Below are 24,049 nucleotides of genomic sequence, written 5' to 3'. Positions count from 1 at the left end.
TATACTGAACTGATCGATCTTGATGAAAAATTGCATCCAAATTACTATGTATCCAATAGGACCAACATTGGTAAACAGTTCATCCCGATCGGAAGACATCGGTTGAGTTACTTTTGAACTATCATTTTATGATTTATAGAGTAGTTATGGTGTTAAATGGGTTTTATAGGAGGTATTATCAATTACATATGTACCAATCCTCATAAAATTTTAAAAAGATTTTGGTTTCAATAACACTTGTTATGTTTTTAAGCCAGTTATCATTTTATAAAGAGTATACACATAAGACTTAAATCCAATATGGCCCGATCTTCATAAAATATGACAAAAAGATCTTATTTCATATAAACTAGTTCATGTCGAATTTCATTTTTTGAGGAGGAAAGTTAAAGTCACTTTCTAAAGGGGACCTGTAATAGAAGTAGGGATAAATGTGTACCGATCCTCATTAAATTTGACAAAGATTTTGGGTTCTACAAAACTTGTTTATGGCGTATTTCGTTGCTAAAGTATTTTTCTGGAGAGATAGGGTTAAATATGAAACGATCTTCATTAAATTGTTTATGTCGATTTTCGTTACTATACTGGCATTTTTAAGCCAGTTATGGACGTTAAAGTAATTTTCTGAGGGGGTGTCAATTATAGACCGATCGTCATAAAATTTGACATAAACATTTTGGCTGCTATATTCATTGCTAAACATCTCAAAGTAATTTTATGAAGAGTAAAATACATTTTATGAAGAACATCTATTTGAAGGTTGGGTGAAATCGTAGACCGATATTGTCCATTTTAGTTTGAGCAAAATTTCAGTTTTATCGTGTTTTGAACAGAGTGACAGCATGGTCATGACTATATCGTCTTAAAGGACCCAGAGTATACTACATATCTTTATGGGTCTCAGACCAATATTTCGATGTGTTACAAACGGAATGACAAAATATTATTTTTATTGATGGTAGATTCTGGAAGTTATTACAGCGCGAAGACACTTTTATTTATAACTTAAACATAAAGCTCAGCACAGTTAAATCCTTACATAATTAAGCAGACTCGTAAATGCAAAAATTTATATTTAAATAAAAAATATTTCCACACCCTGACTTTATCTGATTTGCACAAGACCAAAATACGAAACTATCTTTAAGACAAAAAAAACATTATGTATGAGTTTGAGCACCCACCAACCAACAAGACAACAAACCATTCAGTTCAACAGCTATTTATTTAGTCATTCATTCAGTCATCTAGCCAACAGCAAAGTATAGACAACAAGCTAAAGCTGAACAGAAAGAAAGAACACTTGTTGTTGTGGTGTATCTGTTTTTTAATTTGAGAAACTGACCCAAAGATTGTTTCGCCAGCAGAACGTCTGTTTAGTTTTAAGTGAAGTTCGATCTGAACAAGTTGTTGAACGTTAAAATAGCGGCATACTACTGACTTGATTGCCTGGTTCAAAAAGTTGGTTTAAATAAATTTACAAAAAAAGAAATAAAAACAAAAAGTTAAACAAAAACATTTTAAATAAGTCAACACATTATTATTGTTGTTAATTTGTATAATTCTTAAATTAAATTTGTTTGTTGTTAGTGATTTTGTGTGAAATTTGTTGTAGTTGATTTTAATTTTATTTTATCATTGTTGTTATTAAAATTAAAATATCTATTTAAAGTGAGTAAGAGTGTATATTCGATTGTGGTGCGATGTGTTAAAATCTAAGAAGATTCGAGTTTTTTACAACACAATCTAAAAAACAAACATACACACAGATATAAAAGGTGTTTAGTACTACCTTCCTGATCATTATGATGATAATGATGAAGTTAATGTTGTTGATCATCATTTAATCGAAATACAAATTTTGTTGGGGGGTTTTGGTTTGTTGTTAATTGGCTAATAAAAATCAAACTAAATAGTTGTTAATGAGGTGTTTTCTGTTGTTTTTTTTTTTTTTTGTTTTAAATTTTAATTTTTTGCACACATGTGTATGATGATTGTTGGACTTTTGTGGTTTGTAAAAAAATAAATTAAAATTTGAATTAAAACAGACCAACTTGTTAATAACAAAAATAAACTAATCTTAAAAAAACATATTGTCATAAAAACTAAAGTTTATAATAAATTGAATGTAAGTGTTTGTGTGTAATTTAAATGAGTAACCAATTTAATTTAAACTACCAACTTGAACAACAAACAATTTAAAAAAACTAAAGGGGAACAGCATCAAAAACAACAACAAGTTCAATTTTCCATTTACAGAATATTTTTATACAAAAAAAAAACAGCAAAAGGAAACTTACAAGTGTTAAGTGGTAAATTAAGAGACCAGACGAGACGTTCAAAAACATTATAGTAAATTTAAATTCGAAATTGAAATTAAAACCTCAATTACAACAACAATGTTAATATCATAACCATACGATACGCAATTTAAATTGTTTCTTTTTTTGTTGTTGTTGTTGTTTAAAGTGCATTTTGTTGTTGTGCCGTTTTATACAAGTCCAAATTGATTGGGTGAAAATATGGAGTAAAAAAATCCCAGAAGAACAACGGAAATCGATGAATTTTTAAGTTGTAAATGAAAAAAAAAAAAAAATTAAATATCAAATCAATTTAACACCAACCAACGAACAGCAACAACAGCAGCTTCCATCCCCATCAGTAAAGCAACACGCATTTAATTTATAAAACAAGTAGCAAAAATCATTTTAATTTATTGATGCACATGCCCGTCTGTCCGTCCGACCGTCCATCTCTGCAGCCATAAGCTTTTCTGTGGGTTCATTCGTTTATGAGTCTATATAGTTTTTAAATGCACATACGAACAGGAGTATACAGTTAGTGATAAAAACAAAGGTTGGAGTTGGAATCATAGTCGCGTAATATTTGAACTGTTTAAATTCATGCATCACCAAAGTCAAAGGTCCGACTAAAGATTTGCTCTTTTATGGACCGATTTGAATGATATCTGTATTTACGTAGTCTTCCAAGAATGTTTTAAGACACTCAGGTGTCTTTACATAACTGTTAATAACATAAATAGCCTAAAGGTGGGTATATATTTAGATCAGATTATAGAACGGGCATATGTATACGCTTTATATAATAGACATCCCAACGACAACTGGATCTACGTTTTTGGCGAGATATTGGGGTTTTTATATAGAATTCTTTAACAGAAACGGCCCGAAATCGAAATTAAGGTAAAATGTACTGGTGCAGAAATTTAATCGTAATTTTTGTTTGTTAGATGATGCAATTCAATATCGAACTAGAAATCTAGTAGATTTTAGCTTAATTTCGATATCGAATCAATCATGTATGTGATAATTCGGTCCCAGGATTTCTTTATCAATATCGAAAAAGGAAAACCACGATCAATTTTGCTCCATTACGATTGCGGTAATTCAGCCCCTGTTTACCACACGTTTTCATATCTTTGCCTTTAAATGTAATATTTTTGAACAGTTTGAAACCAATTCTTATATATATCATCAAAAACGACATTAGTTTCGTACTTCCAAATAATACTGGACCCACAAAAGTTATAAGCCAATTCATAAGTGAGTTCATTCGTTTAGACAATCCGGAGCCTTTAAATAACTATTAAGAACTCAGCAGTTTATTAAGAGCGTATATAGCTTAAAGATAGGTTTAGGTTAAGATCAGATTATGGATACGTTTTTTATAATAGACATACACACGACAAATGGATCTACGTTTTTGGTGAGAAATAGGGGATTTTTATATAGAATTATTTAACAGGACAGGATTACCGCATGTCGATACGAATGCTTAATCGTTTACTGCATAAGTGACCGAGTGATTCAATATTGAGAAATCTAGTACATTTCCGCTTAATTTCAATATCGAAATGTGTTTTCGAAACCAAAGATTTTTCAATCACGTATGTGATTGTTCAATATCGAATGTCATAATCAGAAAAACGAACATTACGATCAGTTTTACTCCATTACGAATGCGGTAATTCAGCTCTTGTTTAGCAGACGTATTTTTATCTTTGCCCTTAAAAGTAATATTTTAGAACAGTTTGGGACCGAAACGAAAAACGATATTGATTTCTTTATTTTGTAATAAATCGAAATATTGGTCCCGGCCCCACAGAGGTTATATATATTCTGGTTCCTAATTATATTATAAGAAGATCTAGCCTTGTCCGTCTGTCTGATGAAAGCACTATAGGATCTAAACAAGAAGAGCTAGATAGCTGGAATTTTCCATAAATATTTTATTGAAAATGTATAGAACAGGCCTTGGAATTCGATTTATTTATTTTATAACTGTTTTTGAATAACTAAAATCTCTCAAAGTCCATAAGAATTAGTTCATAATAGAACCTACAATAACTTCTTACAGAAAATACAAAATTTTACTCATTCAAATTCCTGTAGAGCTCAGTCCACTTCAGGCTCTATTCCTAAAGTAACTCTAATTTTTATATTCATAACTATATAATAATAAAATTCTGCATGAATGTAATAAATGAGTTAGCAAATAAATGTCAAATGGGTCAATCCATAAAGATCTAAATCCAAATATAGAGCTCCCTTTTGAAATTCATTTTAAATTTACGACACATGCTTTCATTCAGATTCCATATAGCGAATATACACTCTTTCCGTTTAATATTTAAATTCTCGGAGACATACCCAATAAGTATTGTACCAAAAGGAAAACAAGTGGAGCTCATAATATATCGAATTTTTAAGAAAATGTAAGATAAACTTGGTAAATCATAAGGAAAATCTTTTGAAAAACCTTAAAATTTTATAATTTCAGAAAAAACCCCTGCCTAATGCTTCATTATAAATAGATAACCATACAATAGTTTTTTGCAAAGATCTAAAAACTTCTTCTTTACGATAATTTTATTAATTCCTCAAACCTTTTTAACTGTCATACACTGTATAAACACGCTGTGTATGTACAAAGAATTAGTTTAGCTGAATTATATATCATTTTTATTCAGGGTCGGGGTATACAACTTGTTTCTTTTTTCTTTTTGTTATATCATATACAAACATCATAATGATGATGATCTTCACAATTAACTTTAACAATGAAGAATTCGTATAAAAACCAAAAGAAAAAAGTTGTTTGGCAAACTTTAAATACGATCAGTTTTTATTAAGGAAAATTAAGCAATACCAACGAGACTTTAAGACGTCACTGTGACCGTTAACAAACTCAATGCAGACGTATAGACAAGCGGAAGGAGAGAGAGACAGACAGACATATGGCGTGCCAGCAAGACATATGGATATGAATAGACAGGCAATTGACAATCAGTTAAACGATCATCAATCGTTTATTCTAAAATAATCAATTTTAGTTTGCAATTTTTACTAAATATGTACATGAATGTAAGTTTGTGTATGTACTATGTAAGTGCAGAGTAAGTGTGAGTGTTTTTGATTGTACACAACACCAGTAATAAACCTTGATAAATTGTACAACAATATTTACAAAAACAAAGTAAAGAAATAGTGATCGTCGTCGGACGTAACCGGCCGGCAAAAAATAAATATTGGTAAGAAAAAAAAGAAGAAGCAGTAGAAGCTAAAATATGTACATACAAATATGCAATTACATACCATTCGTACATACACTTGCTTGCACAAATATACATAAATATGCAGACAAGACAACAGCAAACAAGTCAGAGTTAGACAGACAGATGGATGGACAGACAGACAGACGAGCATTTAGTTAGTTGCACTCTCGCACACAAATCAGCATGTGATCGCAGAGTGTGAATAAACGATGAACGGATGGATGGATGGTTGCTTGCTTGGTTGATTGTGTACTTCTCCTCTACTATGGAATGGGTGGTGTTGGTGTAAGAGTACATTTTATTATTTCATTTTTTTATTATTATTTTGTTTCCTTTTTTGTTTTCTGTTGATTCTTCACCTGTCTGTTGTGCAACAAGAAGAACAACGGCAGCAACAACAAAGTGCATTTAACTGTGGATGGCTACTGGTGGTGTGTTATGAGACACCAATAGTACAAATAACAACGATAAAAACTACTTGGCTAAGTCTAAGAACAACAACAAAAAGAGTCATAATGAACGCATTAGTGTGATAACAACAAATAAATAAAGAATTACAAATTATAAGTTAAAGTGTTTGAGCGGATAATAGGAGACTTAGAAGACCACTATATATGAAAGCGATATCCACCTGAGAGTATTTTTATTGTTACTAAAGGCTCGGGAAATTATTAATATTTATTTAATATTAATAATTTCTGAACGTTATGAACAGGAAACTTTGTCCTTATTTCTACATTATGATTTTCGGTAAAGCGATATATTCGTTAAAACTTATCGGATATTGTCTTGACTATAACTTAGTCAATACAATCCATATCCAATCCATATCCAATCCATATCCAATCCATATCCAATCCATATCCAATCCAGATCCATCCATATCCAATCCATATCCAATCCATATCCAATCCATCCATCCAATCCAATATCCAATCCATATCCAATCCATATCCAATCCATATCCAATCATATCAATCCATATCCATCCATATCATCCATATCCAATCCATATCCAATCCATATCCATCCATATCAATCCATATCCAATCCATATCCAATCCTATCCAATCCATATCCAATCCATATCCAATCCATATACAATCCATATCCAATCCATATCCATCCTAATCAATCATATCCAATCCATATCCAATCCATATCCAATCCATATCCCAATCCATATCCATCTATCCATCATATCCAATACCATATCCAATCCATATCCAATCCATATCCAATCCATATCCAATCCATATCCAATCCATATCCAATCCATATCCAATCCATATCCAATCCATATCCAATCATATCCATCCAGATCAATCCATATCCAATCCATATCCATCCATATCCAATCCATATCCAATCCATATCCAATCCATATCCAATCCATATCCAATCCATATCCAATCAATCCAATCCAATCCATATCCAATCCATATCCAATCCATATCCAGTCCATGAGGTTGTGGAGTTTGGTTAAAACCCAAGAATTTCAGGCTGAAGCATTCAGAAAAAGTTTTTTAATACCAAAATAACTTGTATTGAGTGAAAGGAAGAATCATAGTTTCCTTGTGACGAACTCGGGCTTTATTTCGTAGACGGTGTCGGAAAACAAAAGATTAGTGATACAGGAATTTTGATTTAATTGTAGAAAGAAAACAAATTCCACTAATGAAAGAATCTTGTATCAGAATGTCCACTTTCATTGAATTTCTGGAACTATAAGTTAATGCCATAAGTAAAAAATTAAAAAACAACACTCCAAAAAAATTTGAAATTCGAACATGGTCATTTGCTTGTAAATCGTCTAAATTAAATCCAATTAAACAAACAATTTCACAAACATCGTCATTAACAAACATTTTCCATAAGAAGCAAACACAAGACACGACCTTTTTTTCTACTTGAATACTTAATTGCCTCATTTAATTTAGTGTTAATTTAGGCGTTAAAATCCTTTTCTTTCTTTTTGTTTCTCGTGTTGTTGTTGCTGCTGTTCTTAATCCCTCTCCACTGTCTTTATGATCATGACAAATTTATGGCTCATTTAAAAACAAAAGTGTCAAAAATCATTTCTGTTTTTAAAAACATCAGCCTGCTAGCCAACCAGACCAGCTCGTCTGTATGTCTGTGGCACTGTTTGTTACAATTTGGCCAAGTGTGTTTATGTTAATCTGCTCATAAAACAGCTACTCCTTTAACCGGTGGACAGTGGAGTGTAGGGTGTGTATGTAAGAGTGTTTGTGTGCGTTTGTGGATAATAATACCATAATAATAAAAAGGGAGATGTGTTAATTTCAACACATACAAACTACTTTACAAAAAACTACAACAAAACATACACTTAAGATGACGACAGCAACAACATTAGTTATAACAACAACAACAATAACACAAAAATACATTGTAGTACATCACACCAATAGCGATGAAAAAATAATAAAAAATATATAAAACAAAAAAAAAAAAAAAACATCACTTAATAATCTAAGTTAAAAAGTCGTGCTTTGAAATAATGAATTCTTCCATTGGAAATATATGCTGTGGAGAAATTCGTGTTTTACTTGTGGTGATCTGAAAGGATTTTCTGATTTATGGATGTTAAGGAAGTTTAAAAATTTCAATCCCTTTCTGGCGAATTTGCAAAAATGTACTCCAATTCCAATTAATGTCCAATCATATTCTCATCCAATCCCAAACTAATCCCAATCCATATCCAATCCCAATCCAATCCCAATCCAATCCCAATCCAATCCCAATCCCAATCCAATCCCAATCCAATCCAATCCCAATCCAATCCCAATCCCAATCCCAATCCAATCCCAATCCAATCCCAATCCAATCCCAATCCAATCCCAATCCAATCCCAATCCAATCCCAATCCAATCCCAATCCAATCCCAATCCAATCCCAATCCAATCCCAATCCAATCCCAATCCAATCCCAATCCAATCCCAATCCAATCCCAATCCAATCCCAATCCAATCCCAATCCAATCCCAATCCAATCCCAATCCAATCCCAATCCAATCCCAATCCAATCCAATCCAATCCCAATCCAATCCCAATCCAATCCAATCCAATCCCAATCCAATCCCAATCCAATCCCAATCCAATCCCAATCCAATCCCAATCCAATCCAATCCCAATCCAATCCAATCCCAATCCAATCCAATCCCAATCCAATCCCAATCCATCCAATCCCAATCCATCCCAATCCAATCCCAATCCAATCCCAATCCAATCCCAATCCAATCCCAATCCAATCCCAATCCAATCCAATCCCAATCCAATCCCAATCCAATCCCAATCCAATCCAATCCCAATCCAATCCCAATCCAATCCCAATCCAATCCCAATCCAATCCCAATCCAATCCAATCCAATCCCAATCCCAATCCAATCCCAATCCAATCCAATCCCATCCCAATCCCAATCCCAATCCCAATCCAATCCCAATCCAATCCCAATCCAATCCCAATCCAATCCCAATCCAATCCCAATCCCAATCCAATCCCATCCCAATCCAATCCCAATCCAATCCCAATCCAATCCCAATCCAATCCCAATCCAATTCCAATCCAATCCCAATCCAATCCCAATCCAATCCCAATCCAATCCCAATCCAATCCCAATCCAATCCCAATCCAATCCCAATCCAATCCCAATCCCAATCCAATCCCAATCCAATCCAATCCCAATCCCATCCAATCCCAATCCAATCCCAATCCAATCCCAATCCAATCCCAATCCAATCCAATCCAATCCCAATCCATTCCCAATCCAATCCCAATTGTCTTCTGCAGGAAAACAATTTTTTTTTCGTAGGGCCGTTTTATGGCTTTCCCAATATAACACTCTTTGTAGACTCTGATCCATAAAAAAGAAGAAACAAGTGAGTGAACAGCAGCGGCATTAACAAGTATCCCATATTTTTTAATGCAATAAAAAAAAGGTATCGGCTGATCATGACGATGGTGTTGATGATGATGATAATTACGATGGAGATGATGATGACGATGACCACTGGTCTTCTTACCTGTGTACATTTAGTGACCACTTGAACACGTTTTAAATGTTTAAATAAAGCATAAAGAACACAAGACAACAGAAAAAACACCCGTTCTTGTATTTGTTGTTGCTGTGACCAGCCAGACGAACATTCAACAAAACCCAGAAAGACAGATGAACACAACATAATACAAAACCAGCAACAACAACAACAACAACAAATCTTACAAATAAAAAAATTAACGTTTCCTGCTGTTGATCATGTTGTTGCCGTGGCCTCTTGTTGGTAAAGGTTGTTATTTTCTTGTTGTTTTTGTTATTATTGTCGTTGTTGTCGTCGTCGTCGTCGTTTTAGGCCGTGTTTTGCTTATTTTGGTCGATTGGTGGTTGTTCCCTTCTCTCTTACATTTTGTTAATTTTTTTTTCTTCTTCATCTTGTTGTATTTGTTTTTATAAATCATCCATCGTGTTGTCTGTCTGACTGACTGTGTTACTACGGTTGAATGCTACTTTTACTACTGCCACTAGTTGCTTCTTAAACAACAACTTGGCTCTTTATATTGTGTCTCTAGCTGAACCCTGTCTGCCCGATGTCTTGTCTTCTTGTAGTTGCATTCAATTTCTTTGTTTATAAAACATCAGCCCAACCAGCTATAATAATGATGGTCCCAACAATAATGATGATGATGATCAGCATTATGATCATAATGATAATTATGTTCATGATGTTTATGTTGAGGCCAGATGTCACTACCATTTGATTATGGGCATATTGGGTTCAACCGGAAAACTTGTTACATTCTTTACACAACAAACCACAGCAACTACGGGGACAACAACAACAAATAGGCACAACATTTCAGGTGTATTTTACGATTGTCCTGTTATGGTCAGAGATTAAAGATATCGAGACAAAAATGTCATGAGCAGTAACAAATAAATACAGTTATAAGAGTTGGCATTTAAAGTGTTACTAAATACCTTGTTTGCTGTGTTGTAGCTGATATTGTTGTTCCTCTCCTATCTTTTGTGTTTAATCAAGATTTAGAATTCCATTTCTGGTTGGATGGATCATCATTACAATTATTAAAATATGTATGTACATAAAATTATATTAACGGTATTCACTGTCTGAAGTATGTTTGTTTTAAGTTTTACTGTATTTGTGGGAAATTGATTTATTTAATTGACGAAGTATGTATGTAGTTCGAAGGAATGTGAAACTTTGACTTCTATTAAAAGAATAGAACTATTTGTGGGATAATTTTATACGTGTTTAATATCATAAGCAGTTTATGCAATTTAGACCTTTAGGGTTAAGAATCTATTTTTCCAACATCGGCTTGTTTGGCGAAAAACGTATAATGTATAGAACAAATCACATCTGGGTCTTACTTGCAGACTTTTTCGTCAATGGTTTTATAATTTAATTTGATTACAAATCCATTAAATTCTGGTCAAATATGGCTCTTCTTCATTCTACTCACAATATTATTAATACTAGATAAGTTCTTTATTTTAACACTAGATTAAACTGCAAAAAGGAAATTTTTTGCTTTAAACGCTAAAATTAAAATACTAAAATTAAAATACTTTAAAAAATTTAATAAATTCCGAAAACTTTATGAAATTCTTAGAAAATCTATTTGAGCTGATTATAATTTCTATGGAATTGTTAATGTAAACACACTTAAACACGATCACACTCTGCTTATAATGTTAAATACTTCAGCTATAAATTATAAAATAGAAAAACAAGAATAACAACAGCAAATATGATGGACTCAACAATTAAATGCTGATTTAGTTGGTTGCACTTTAAACAGAAATTAACAATAATCCTACTCTTCACTATTTCAACGACAAACTTTTTAGTTGTATTTTTTTTTCTTATTTTTCCCTTTTGCAGAATAATGCTCAAGAGTCACAACAACTGTAACAATAAAAAAATTAACAGATCCCATGACCATGATTTATACACGCTGCAGGAGCGACCACGGAGACGGAGGAATGTCTCAATGTTTCGTTGCAAGTTTATTTATCTATTGCTGATGTTGTTGTATTTAGCAAATTGGATTGATGGGATAGAGGCTAGACAGCAACAACAGAAGCATGATGCACAACAACAGCAACAGCAAATAAATGAAGTGGGCGCTCATCATCATCAACAGCAGCACCATACTAGGGGGAATAGCGGCGGCAGTAGTAGTGGTTCTTCTTATGAAGTACTAGGAAAGCGTAACAAGAAAAATAATCAACACCACAATAATAACAATAACAACAATAATCATAATTACAATGAAAAGAAACACAAATCTTCCAATGGTCATTCTCTTAATTATAATAGCAGTAGCTTAACAGGTGGTTCCAAACCTCATGGCGCTAAAGGGCGCAAAGGTGAAAGTAATAAACAACGTAGAGCCCATCATAGAAAACACAATAGATCCAATGATCCCGATGACAACATTTCCTTGTGGATCACTGAACAACAATTAAAAGTTTTGACTGGTAATGTTTTAAATGTTGCATTTTACAACTACAATCTAACACAACTTTCTTTGTTTTCTTAAAGATTTATTCTTTCCCCAGAATTCTCTGCATGGCCCCGTCTATGCCATACAAAATGGTCATGTACTAAATCACATACTAGACAGTAGATATTATGAATATTTAATAATACCCGCCGAAGTAAATTATGTCAATTTCACCTGGAAGTCAGGACATCGGAAATATTTCTATCATTTCGATTTACTCGAGACAATGGATGAGAGTATACTAAAAGCACCCACTGTGTCAATAAAACCCAAAGGACGTATACCCAACGAAGAGAAAAGTAAGAGTAGTTAGTAAAGTACAAATAATTGAATGTTAATGTTTTCGTTGTTATTGTTTTTGTTGGGTTTTACAGATTTTAGCGTCTTTCTACCCTGCAGCGGTAATAATTCGGGCACTGCCATGTTTAATGTAGGTCTCACCATACACAATCGCAGCGGTAATCCGTTGCCAGGCACTCCGTTGCGTTTGAATTTCAAAAAGGAGTGTGCACATAGAGGTGTGTATGATAGCCTAGACGCTTCCAATCCTACACTAATTACATCTATGCAAGGTAGTGTATATTTATGTACTCTCTGTGTGTAAATTCAACAATTAGAAACAAACAAAAACAGAACTGAAAAACCAAAATTAACTAAATTTGAAGAATTTTTTCAAATTTTTAATATGATTTTAAGCAGAAACTAAATGTTTTCTAAAAAAGTTAGTTTTGCAAGATTTAAGGAAACTTCGTTGGCAAAAGTTTAAAGGAATTTGAATTGTGTGATCCCAAATTTAATAAAAATTTATTTAAATAGAAAATAAATTTTAAGAGAAAATTTTAAATTTCAGTTCATTCAATTAAATCGGAATAGTCATTAACAAAAAAAAACTACACAATACAAATTCCTTTTTATATTTCTTAAAAATTTCAGTAAAATCGTAAAATTGCAACTCAGGAAAAACAATGAAATCATATTAATAAAACTTCAACTTTTTTTAAAAAACCTTTTCGAAATACTAATTTAAAGCACAACTTTGAAAGATAAGTACAGAACTTAAATTAACATTTTTTTCACTTGCAATAAATGCCCACTTAAAGGCTTTTCGTCACTCCCTACACATGCATATTACATAATTATAAACAATTAAAAAAAGAACATCCCAAAATATTAATTATATTATTGCTTAAATATTACTTTTTTTTACATCTCAATGTTTGCTTATATGCCCTTTTCCTACTGTTTAAAAGCCAACTGTAACATAATTAAACCCACCCACACTTTAAGCAAATCCAAACTACATACAACTTATAAAATATATCACTTACTTCATTTCCTTGTTTTCAATATTTTCTCCTAATTTGCTTTAATTCTCTTCTCCATATATGTACATTTCTTAAATAGTGTCTGTCTCATTTAATAAGCGCTTGTATTCATGTCAAATTAATTTAAATTATTATTCCATCAAAAATATCACAAAACCCCAAAAAAACATTTTAAGGTCCCGATCCCGAGTGTCATGTGAAATGTGGAGAACATGGTTTCTGCAATCATCGCAACATTTGCCAGTGTCGTTCGGGTTATATTGGTCAGTACTGTGAGAAGGCATTTTGTTTTCCCCAATGCATGAATGGTGGCAATTGTACAGCTCCATCGGTGTGCTCATGTCCGGATGGTTATCAGGGCACACAATGTGAGGGTGGTAAGTAAATTGTTTTTTTAATTGAATTCTTTCTTTTTAATTATAGTTTTGCAATCTTATATTTAGTAAATATAAACTTAAACTAGAAATGAAAGAAAGAAAAAACAGAAAAACGAATTAATTATATACAGCAAGAATGGTTTTTATATAAAAGCTTAATGTTGAAATTAGTTAAAGATGTATATGAATTTAAATCTTTTTCGATATCGCAATGGCTGTTTTACAGCCCAGTTTAATAACTTCGGTCATGGCTTTGTAAAATGGAGCCTGCTCTGCACCACAATCAATGCCAGTATCATGATGTTCCTGTTCTTCGTCTCGGAATTTGGTGATGGTCTTAAGAAGTTCCTGCAAGAGTTTCATAATCAATTAATATAAAAGAAATCTTTTTTTGTAATGTATAACAGTTCTATTTGGAAATATTTAACCCAACTTCCTAAATCTAATTATACAAATAATGCAAAAAACTCATTTAACAAGTAAATATCGCGGTTTGTTATATAAACCGTTTATTAATAACTAGATAATTCGCAAACTGCCCTATTGCCCTTGTCATTACTTTATTTTATACTTAATACTCATCAATATTCTATGTAAGTTTTTAGTTTTGATCTGTTATTTAGAACAGACATGAAATGAATCCCCTTCTTTTTCTATTGTATCTTTTAATAAGCTTATTTTATTTTGAACTTACCTTATCTGGATTTGGTGAGTCCATAATTTGTCTTAGTTGTTCGTTATAATGTTCTACGATAACAGTTTCCACAGCAACAGTGCAGGCCATGGCTGCCTTTTCTCCCATTAAAGCTGTGCCTAAATTTTAAAAATAAATCAATAAAAATCTATAAAATATTGAGAATCCTCAAATTTTTTCTCACCTGCACCCAATACAAAACCAGCTACATTCCAAAGTGGTGTCATAACAGTAGGTCTAACACGATGTTTGCGTATTAAGCCCTCAAATTGACGACGATGCTCCTTTTCTTGCTCCCACATATGACCAATTGTTTTACCCATAGGAGTGTTACCTAGAATTGCCATTTGACCGGCATAAATACGATCGGCTCCCAATTCTCCAGCATGATCAACTCGTATAATTTCATCTGTAAGTGCTGAAGGGCGTATGTTTTGTTTCGATTGTGGTGGAGTTGTAGTACTAGTCGAGTAAAGAGCTGTTTTATAGAAATTTTGTAGTTGTTGACCCTTGAGACCAGAAAGTGATTTCGTTTGACGCAACATATTCTGAAAATAAATAATTTAAGTTAATTTATCAATTAGCGTTTAAATAATTATATTATTCTATATTCCTAAAGGTATTTGTGCTGAAAAATGCCTCAATGGTGGCAAATGTGTGCAAAAGGATAAATGTGAATGTCCCAGAGGCTACTATGGACTACGATGTGAATTTTGTAAGCTTATTTTTAATCTTAATAGTAATTATATTATTATAATTTTCATTTTATTTCCATTTACTCCCACCACAGCAAAATGTGAAATATCTTGCATGCATGGTGGCCGCTGTATTGGCACAAACCTTTGTCGCTGTGCCGAGGGTCTTAGTGGTGATCATTGTGAAATTGGTCATCGCCAGCGTTATACATGTAAACGAAAATGTAAACATGGCGACTGTATGCCTAATAAGACTTGCAAATGTAAGGATGGTTTCTATGGCCGTTTTTGTAACAGACGTAAGTATTTGAATGGTTTGAAATATAGATTTCTAAATAATTATATATTACTTTTTTTCTAGGTGTTAAAAAACACTGATGTTTATTTTCAGAAATCTACATCACAGATGTTTTTCTTCTCTTCCAGGATAATTTATTAATTATAAGTTTTGTATGTTATTTGTAAGTTTTCTTTTGATAAGCAATTGCTCAAATGAACAATGGGAACATAATGTTCTCTTATTTGACAATTGTTTAATAACTTGGATTATTTTCGATAAAAATGTTCTTTTTTAAAAAAAAGTTGTGATAAATTATTTTATTTAAATATATAAAAACATTTTTTTCTCAGTGTAAAGTTTAATTATTTGTGGGAAATGGGTAAGGAGGTTTTAAATTTAACTGGGAAAGTAAAATATGTTTGATCATGAAATTAAATTTAGAGGCCTGGCGAATATAAGACAATAGAAGAAAAAATTTTTAGTTTTGGAGTCATAAAACACAATAACTTAAGATGTTGAGAGTTTATCGTAGATTTGATTTCTAATGATACGTATCATGATACGGAATCATATGAAAGCTAACATAAGATATACATACATATTCTCCAAAACGTTGAATGATTCGTGCATTATCTTTTAATGAAACCTTTTATAAACTGTCACTCAATATTGTTGAGTCAATAAGACTAAAATTCGTATCAACACCGAAGGATAAGTTGCCTTAAGGGCAAACTAGGACGCTTTTAGACAGTAGGTTAACTCTCTGACTTAGACTGGCGCTAGCGGAAAATAGATATACAGACACTAGGTGTTACATTTCGCACGACGACAAGAAGCACAGAAAGCTATGTAAATGCACTTGTGTCTTTTTATACGCATCTAAGAACCTGCCATGGGTTTAGTTTTATTTAAGTTCCATAAGGTTAAGGAAAGAATTAAATATCAACTCTCCCAGTTTCGAGATACCTACTTACAACATTCTTATTAGAAAGTAAATTTTACAATTTCAAACATTAAATACAATTACGGCATTAGATAATCAGCCTTGTGGAAACATTCCAAAATGGTCAGGAAAAACAAATTTATTCAAAAAATGAAACTTTGTTCAAATTATTTGAACTGGATGTTCAATGATGGATGATGCTATGTAGAGCTAATCATTTTAATTATAAAAAAATAAGCAGAAAATTTAAAACAATTTTGGGATTGGCTAAAATGCATCATGGCGGGCCTTTCCTTTAAAACACTCATTCAGTACATTGCAAATAAACATTTGTTTTGAATTTAAAAACGTCAAACTAAGAAGCAATTACTTAACTAATTGGAATTTTATATAAATAAAACTTTAATTTAACTTACAAACAATTATTTTTATTATTTTATTTCACAATTTTTGAAGCAGAAATAGTTTTTTAGACAGCTGTTTAATTATTTGTTTGTCATTCACTTGAGATTGATAACAGAAATTAGACACATGTTAGGGATGCCAGATTAGTCATTATATTTATGCAGGTCAAAATTGAATTATAACGAATAAAAATTTTTAAAATTCGACAAGAATTAATACTACTGAAACACAGAATACTTATAATATTAACATTTGAAAATAGGAAAAATTTGTTAATAATATGAATTGATTTTGTTATTTTTATATAAATAAACGTTTGCTACGGACATTTAACACGGTGATGACATTGGATGCAAGTACTTATCTCGCTCGCGTACAAATAACCAATTTAAAGAGTACTTCTAAATAAGGAGTTCAAAAGTTTTAAAAACTTTTTTTTTTGTTTTGTTTAAAAATAAACAGTTGATAGCGCACGAGTCAATAAAATGTGTAAATAAAACGTCAAAACTCAAAATAAAGTACTTAAAAATAATGCAGACGGTAAGTAGTACTCATTGAAAAGTAAGTGGTTATGTAATTACAAGTCATTATCCAGTTTTTGCTGGGTATATATACATACATATATTCAAATCATTTTGCGAATTTTGTTTCGGATCGGTCCATAATTGACCATAATTTCTATATAAGGTCTACCTCCAAAATTATCATTAACAAATAACTGTATCGGGAGAATAGGGATGTGTTCTGTATATACAAATTACTCAGAGAAATTTTTCTAGATCTGTCTATAATAGGTTATAGATCCCATCACTTATGAAGGTTATTTAAGATTCGAACGAATGTTGTTACTCTAACATATTTTTTTTATTAATTTACAAAATGTCTATCCAATTTTCTTCTTTGTTTTTAAACCTTCACAGCCCGGTAACCAGGCTGGCGCCATCTCCTATATAGAATCGTAATAAAATTTTCTTATAAATACGGCAACCTAAAAATATAACACTTAACAGATTATTTTCGTCAAATGGCGCCATCTGACGTTTACATTGTGCAACAGTTTTCTGACATTCGCCTTCTCCTCTCATTCTATACAAAAAACGAAAATTATTGCGACACTTGCTTTCATCTTCATATTCTGTTCGAAAGGTATAACATTTTGCGAAGCGAATTTCTTGGAAACCGAATTCAGTTTGAATTTGAACACACGCGAGAATGGATGTATCGTCGCGCGGTGTAAACTCGAATTAACAATAAAAAGTGTATAAACAAGAAGAAAAAAATAAAGTAAATCAAATTTGAAAAAAAAAAAATAAGTTAAAAAACCCAAACAATATTTTAGTGTATTATAAAAATAAGAAGTAAGAAAATTTGTCGACCGCCTGTAAAAGGAAAAAAAAACAGATATAAAGTGAGAGAAGTTTTTATTTTAATTTATTACAAAAGTGCACTTGCAATTTCTGGGGCATATATTAAAACAACAACGAAATTTAAATATAAGGAATACAACAACAACTGAAAAAAGAAGTAATTTGAAAAGGGCAAAACAATTGTCCAAGAGTGTGTGAAATTTTATTTGAAAACGATCAAAAAAGCAACAACGACAAAATAAAAAGTGTATTGTGTTGGTTGGTCTCCCTTTCCCCCGTTTTGATCTATAACAGTCTTTAAAGGATTGGCTGGCTGGTCATTGTTTTATGTTTTAAATTTAATATTAATGATAAAAATAAAAATGACAAAGGAGTTATTGAAAGTTATAATAAAATAAAATTAGCTTAAAAAGTGCGTGTATTTTTTATGAGAATTATTTAGATTTTTTATGACAGAAAAGCGCTAAATTTTTTTATGTTTTCTGTTTTTATTATTAATTTATTTTTTTATTGTTTGTCTGGCAATTGAATTGAAAAATAATTTATAAAATTACGGTGCAAATGTTTGAAAAAAAAAAATGGAATAAATAAAAATATCAATTTTAATAAAAACATAAAAATGAAATGGTTGTTGTTACAATAAAATAAAGTAGAATAAAAACACAAATACAAAAACAATACAAAGGGATGATGTTGGCAATAATAATAAAAAACAACGGTAACAAAAACAACAACAGCAACTAGAAATATACAAAGACAATTGACAGATGTTATACGCAATTTTTTAGTCTTAAAAAAACAACAACCACTTTAATATTAGCTATAACAACAACAATTTATAATAGCTGCAATAATAATAAAGGTCAACGGATTAAAGGTCAAATCTTAAACTCCTTTCAATGAACTGTCTCTGCATATTGAGCCAAGTGTCTGTGCTCAATAATATTTTCCTCAATTTTGTTGTTTTATTTTTATACTATTTCCTTACTATTGTTGTTTTTGCTTTTGATTGAGCAAAAATATGTAAATAAATTTGCCTTTAGATAAATATGTTTACCAAAAATTGTGTGTGATTGACCATTTCATATTGTCTAGTGGGCACCATCAAAAGTGATTTTTTCTTCTTCTAATTTATTATTATGATTAATTGTTGTTTTATTCATGCGAAAATATTTCTCACACTCATTCACACACACACTCAAACACTATAACTAAACCACCCAAACAACGATAACAAACCAAAGAATACAACTTCTTTTAAAATCCCACAAAAACGAAACATAATAAATAAACTTTATTATTTGTTGTTGCTTTATTATTTCATTTTTAATCAAAATTTTTTTACACAAAAATAAAAAATTATATAAAAATCGTTTGTGCCATTTCAAACTGAATCAACCGACCAAGAAAAAATCTACAATAAAACGCAACAACAAAAGCAAAACAGCCACAAAAATAAAAGGTTGGAAAGGAAGGAAATAAGCGCCACTAAACAGGTTTTTTTCTTCTACATCTTTAACTTGCTTTGGTTCGTTTAGAAGAGCAACAAAGCTCCCTCCAGCTCCATACATGGATTTAAGATTTATACGAATGAATGTATGAGTTTGGAATATGTGAGTTTTTTGATGCTATGTGCTATATAAACAACAACTTTTTCATACTGTAATGTCAACTTAGTGCTTTTTTAATACAAAATAGGTATTTGTTAACAAAAAATACTTAACTTAAGGCAACGGAAGGTAATTTAATGTATTTTGACCTTTTTTTCTTTAAGAAAACAACAGCAAAATGGGGTCTTTGTTTTTTATTTCGTACTAGGTATACAATTTGTTTTTGTTTTATTGATGATTTAAATCAAAGAGTTACAAATTCGTTAGCCAAATCAAATTTGTAATTGTAGAATAATTTATTCTAATTTTATTTATTGATATGAAAGGGTATATTTTTGATCTTATTGCCTAGGAAATCCGGTTAGTTTTTTGTTAGAAAATTCTTAAGAAATTTTAAGGCTGTTTATAATTATTGACAAATTGAAAAGAGTTTAAAGGAGCCAAATATGTATATGTAACAAGAAAATAAATTTAGACTTAATCGAGGTTTTAAAACAATAATTTAAAATGTTTAAGACTTTAATCCCTTACTTTGTGATGAATTATCGCATTAAATTTTTTTCGAATTTCGCCGGGATTTTAGTATTAATAAATCAATTATGACTGAAAAAATCATTCCATTCATAATTGAAATTTCTACAAAATTTACAGTAAGATTTTGGTCACTTTCTAGTTTAATTTAAATGGATATTTGGATTATTAACAAATTTAGTTTTTAAAGGATACTCTGCAAGCAGGTTATTATGGGGCCAGAAAGGTATTTGTAACTTGATTCAAAAGCAAATGCTTCTTAGCATACCACTGTGATACAAAATAAACTAAAAAAGAAATACCTGGGATGTTATACTATCGGTTTTGTTTTCCAAAATTAATAAGCCTAAAAACTGTCTTTAATTTTTTCGTGCTTTTTAATCCATAAATATTCTTATACCAAAATAACGTTTAGACATTTACGGATAGAATTTAACTGATGAATTCGACTTGTTTTATATCTAAATTTCGATTCGATTTCTTTTATATCTAAAGTACATATAAAAAAGATCATTTTCTATTGACTTTAAAAACTGATTTCAGATTGATACGAGAGAACATGTAAATCGATTTCCACAAGAATTACTTGCAGAACTTTTAACTAAGATCATACCTTTATTGATCAGGGGGATTTTCGAAGAGGGCTTTTTATGTAGGGTCATGTAAGGAGAAATCGTTTTTCTAGAGAATAAGGTCAAATCTTTTAAAAATGTTTGTTTAAAATCTATAACAGAAACCAATTACACATTTTAAAACAAAAAAAAAATTATTTTATAAAGATGCCAGATTTTAAAATCTTTCCAAAATTGCAGCAAAACATTTAAAAAAATTTTAATCATTTTGCATTACATTCTTATTATATTTAACTAATTAAAAAATTAGCTTAATAATCGAAAATACCTTTAAAGACCATGATTACCCTACCATACTCACAAATTTCTATTCTATTTGTCAAAGCGTTTTTTATTTAAAAGTAAATGTTGACATTACTCCTCTTTGTTTAAGCTGCGGTGCACTATTTTGGATGTTGTAGTTGTTGCATTTTTTTTTTGGAATTTTCTTATTTTGATACATTTTATACGAATGAAAAGGTTGTTGTTTTAGTTGCTTTTGGAATTTTTGCATTTCATAAAAGTGGTGGTGCACGAATAGTATTGAGTGCAGGGTTGAGTACTCCAGTGACAGTGTCTCTCTCTCTCTGTGAATAGCAACAAAGTACATTGATACACTTTGCCTTAATTCACCAAAACCAACGAGAAAAAAATAAAGAAAAATGGTAACACACAGCATTTTAACGTAGAATAAACCTTGCGGCAACAACAATAACAATTTTGAAATACAATAAGAATAACCAACAAAAACAACAAGAATTTATAGAAAGAATCGAAAAAAGTAAAACAGACGCAGTGTTTTTACTTCAAACACAGGGACACATGCACAGCACCAACTTCACCAACAGCATCATCGTAGTTAGTCGTCTTTATAATCAGTAAAAGAAACAACAACAACAACAATATTTAAGAAAAGCAGGTTTACAAAGTGGATGATGATATTTTTTTTGGTTTCGTATCTTTTTACGTAAATTTTTTTACTTTTTTCAAACGATGATGATGATGACGGTAACAGCAACTTCGAAAAAATGTCTTTAAATTGAACTTCAGCTAAGAAAACTAAACTAACAAGCAACAGCAGCAGCAGCAGTTTCAGCTTCAGCAGCAAAGTAACAAAATTTTGTGTCTTTTCTTCGTCTTTGAACATTACTGGTTGTTGGCTTTGGCTGTTTGGATAGATGGATGGTTGGTTGGCTGGCTGGTTCGTTTATTCGTTTGTTGTTTCAACAATTTCCAGCTCAAGACAGTTTTCAACTCCTTAAAGTTAAAGGTAAGAAATTTTAAAAGTACTTACACACAAGTTGTAGACATGTATTTGTTTCTGTTTTTGTTACATTTTTTTATTTTCATTATTTTTGTTATAAACGTAAGAATATGTACAGAGACACAAAACCAACTTAACCCATATGAAGCATATTACATTACATTCCAACAAATTTCATACTCATACTTACACCAGACCTACAGTATACAGATACAGGCTTTTAACATACGACAGCAGTAGGAAAAGTGATTTAAATTAATTAATGTTATTCAAAAATAGTTTAAACTCTTATGCTTTTTTAGTTTAATTTTCTTGTGCCCCTCGTTATTTCTTGTACACAAACACACCTTTCTTTTTCACATTTTGCCCCCTCTTTTTTTATGAATTTTTTCATTGATTTTTATTTTATTTTTTTTTGTAACATTTGTTCAATTTATTATTTGTTTATTTTTTATTTATTTATTTTTTTTTTTTCGTTCCTTCATCCTGCTCTCAAATACTTTGTTGTCGCTTAAATAGCATTCTTTCTATACAGAGTAACTGTAACATTTTACTAGAAAAAAAACCTGAAAAAATGTTGAAATTTTGTTTGGTTCATCTGTTCGTTTGTCTTGTTATTTTCTAATCAATTACATTTATTCCTTTTCACTTATTTTCTTTTAATACTTTGTCGTTTTTTTTCTGTTTGTTTGATTTTCTTTGTTTTAAATTTTCTTTAACGGCAATTTATTGATTTCTTGGAAGTAGAGGATTGATTGTCGAGAAATTGTGGTACTTTAAATTAAAGAATTAGTTGATCTTTTGGTTTGTAATAAAATTAAACCAAAAATTTGTTTGTTTGTCACTTTTTTTCTCATTTAGAGAAGGTTAAATAATGTTACAGGTACTTTTTGAGATTTTCTTAGAAAACGTTCGTTTTATGAGAGTTAATATTCGAACGATCATGGTTTTATATCAAAAGTATCAAAAACAAAAAAAGAACAACCTACTTGTCTTAATGGAATCAGTAGTGAAGTTACTCTTCTTATTATCGTTAATATGACTTGAAGGGAATAGAACACTTACCGAACTAGGCATTCTAATTTTAATACCTTATATGCAAACCGATTTTTTACACCATAGCTACCTAATTTTGTCTAAAGACGGTCCTTCATTATTTGCTCTGATTTCTCAAATTTGTACTTTTTCAGACATTTAAGGTTTAAGACCAACTTGTAACATTCGATATCGATCGAAATCTCAATAGAATTTAATCTATCTTTTATATCCAAAGTATGAAAAATATCTGTTTATGGTTTCTCAAATTCGTACTTTTCAAACCAAAAACATACTTAAATCAGAAAGACATGTTCAGATACTTGTAACAGTCGATATCGATCGAAATTTCAATATCGACTATTATCAAATACCAAACTTTGTCACCAGTTCTTCAAAACTGTCTTTTTCCAATCTATCTGTTTCTATTGATTTTGAAGATTTCAGATTTGATTTTTACTATCGATTTCAAAGAGAATTATTAAAAGATCTTTTTTACCACGATCAGATATGTTCTGGTATCTCTAACTAGAGAATTCCCAAAAGGTTCAACTTTTTAGATTTAATTGATGTATAGGTTTCGATGGGCTCTGCACAATATTAACAGATTTGAACTCTAAATTTCAGTGAAGTTTAAAGGAATAATTGACTTCTTTTAATAGTTTTTTTAATTATCTGACTGTATCGGTAGATATATATATGCATTATTTACCGGTGAATTTCTAGAAATATTTATTAATTTAATTTTCGAGTGGTTCTGTTGCTACTAAACTATAAAATAGAGGAGA

General features: G+C 30.9%; 2 protein-coding genes across 3 annotated transcripts; one reads left to right on the top strand and one right to left on the bottom strand.

Annotated features, from left to right (window-relative positions):
- The first annotated feature begins 1,258 nt into the window (after positions 1–1,258).
- LOC119603723 (protein shifted) lies at positions 1,259–15,844 on the top strand. 2 transcript variants are annotated; one of them, XM_037955877.1, is made up of 8 exons: positions 1,259–1,461; positions 11,500–12,098; positions 12,163–12,423; positions 12,499–12,642; positions 13,626–13,826; positions 15,140–15,235; positions 15,311–15,514; positions 15,577–15,844. In XM_037955877.1, exons 2-8 carry the CDS (start codon positions 11,504–11,506, stop codon positions 15,591–15,593), a joined length of 1,518 nt encoding a protein of 505 aa, XP_037811805.1. In that variant the 5' UTR covers positions 1,259–1,461; positions 11,500–11,503; the 3' UTR covers positions 15,594–15,844. The 2 variants fall into 2 exon arrangements, with proteins under 2 accessions (XP_037811805.1, XP_037811804.1); XM_037955876.1 differs by having other exon boundaries at positions 12,499–12,696.
- LOC119603724 (5-demethoxyubiquinone hydroxylase, mitochondrial) lies at positions 13,856–17,025 on the bottom strand. Its single transcript, XM_037955879.1, has 4 exons — positions 16,855–17,025; positions 14,705–15,068; positions 14,521–14,639; positions 13,856–14,174 (listed from the first exon to the last, which is right to left on the bottom strand). Exons 2-4 carry the CDS (start codon positions 15,063–15,065, stop codon positions 14,016–14,018), a joined length of 639 nt encoding a protein of 212 aa, XP_037811807.1. The 5' UTR covers positions 15,066–15,068; positions 16,855–17,025; the 3' UTR covers positions 13,856–14,015.
- Positions 17,026–24,049: the final 7,024 nt, after the last annotated feature.

The sequence above is a fragment of the Lucilia sericata genome, unplaced genomic scaffold (assembly GCF_015586225.1).
Source record: "Lucilia sericata isolate MDLA Ls3-8-SP2 unplaced genomic scaffold, ASM1558622v1 Contig000331F_arrow, whole genome shotgun sequence".
In the NCBI taxonomy this organism is placed as follows: domain Eukaryota; kingdom Metazoa; phylum Arthropoda; class Insecta; order Diptera; family Calliphoridae; genus Lucilia; species Lucilia sericata.
Note: the sequence above shows the minus strand (reverse complement) of the source record. Positions and strands in the feature narration are given on the sequence as shown.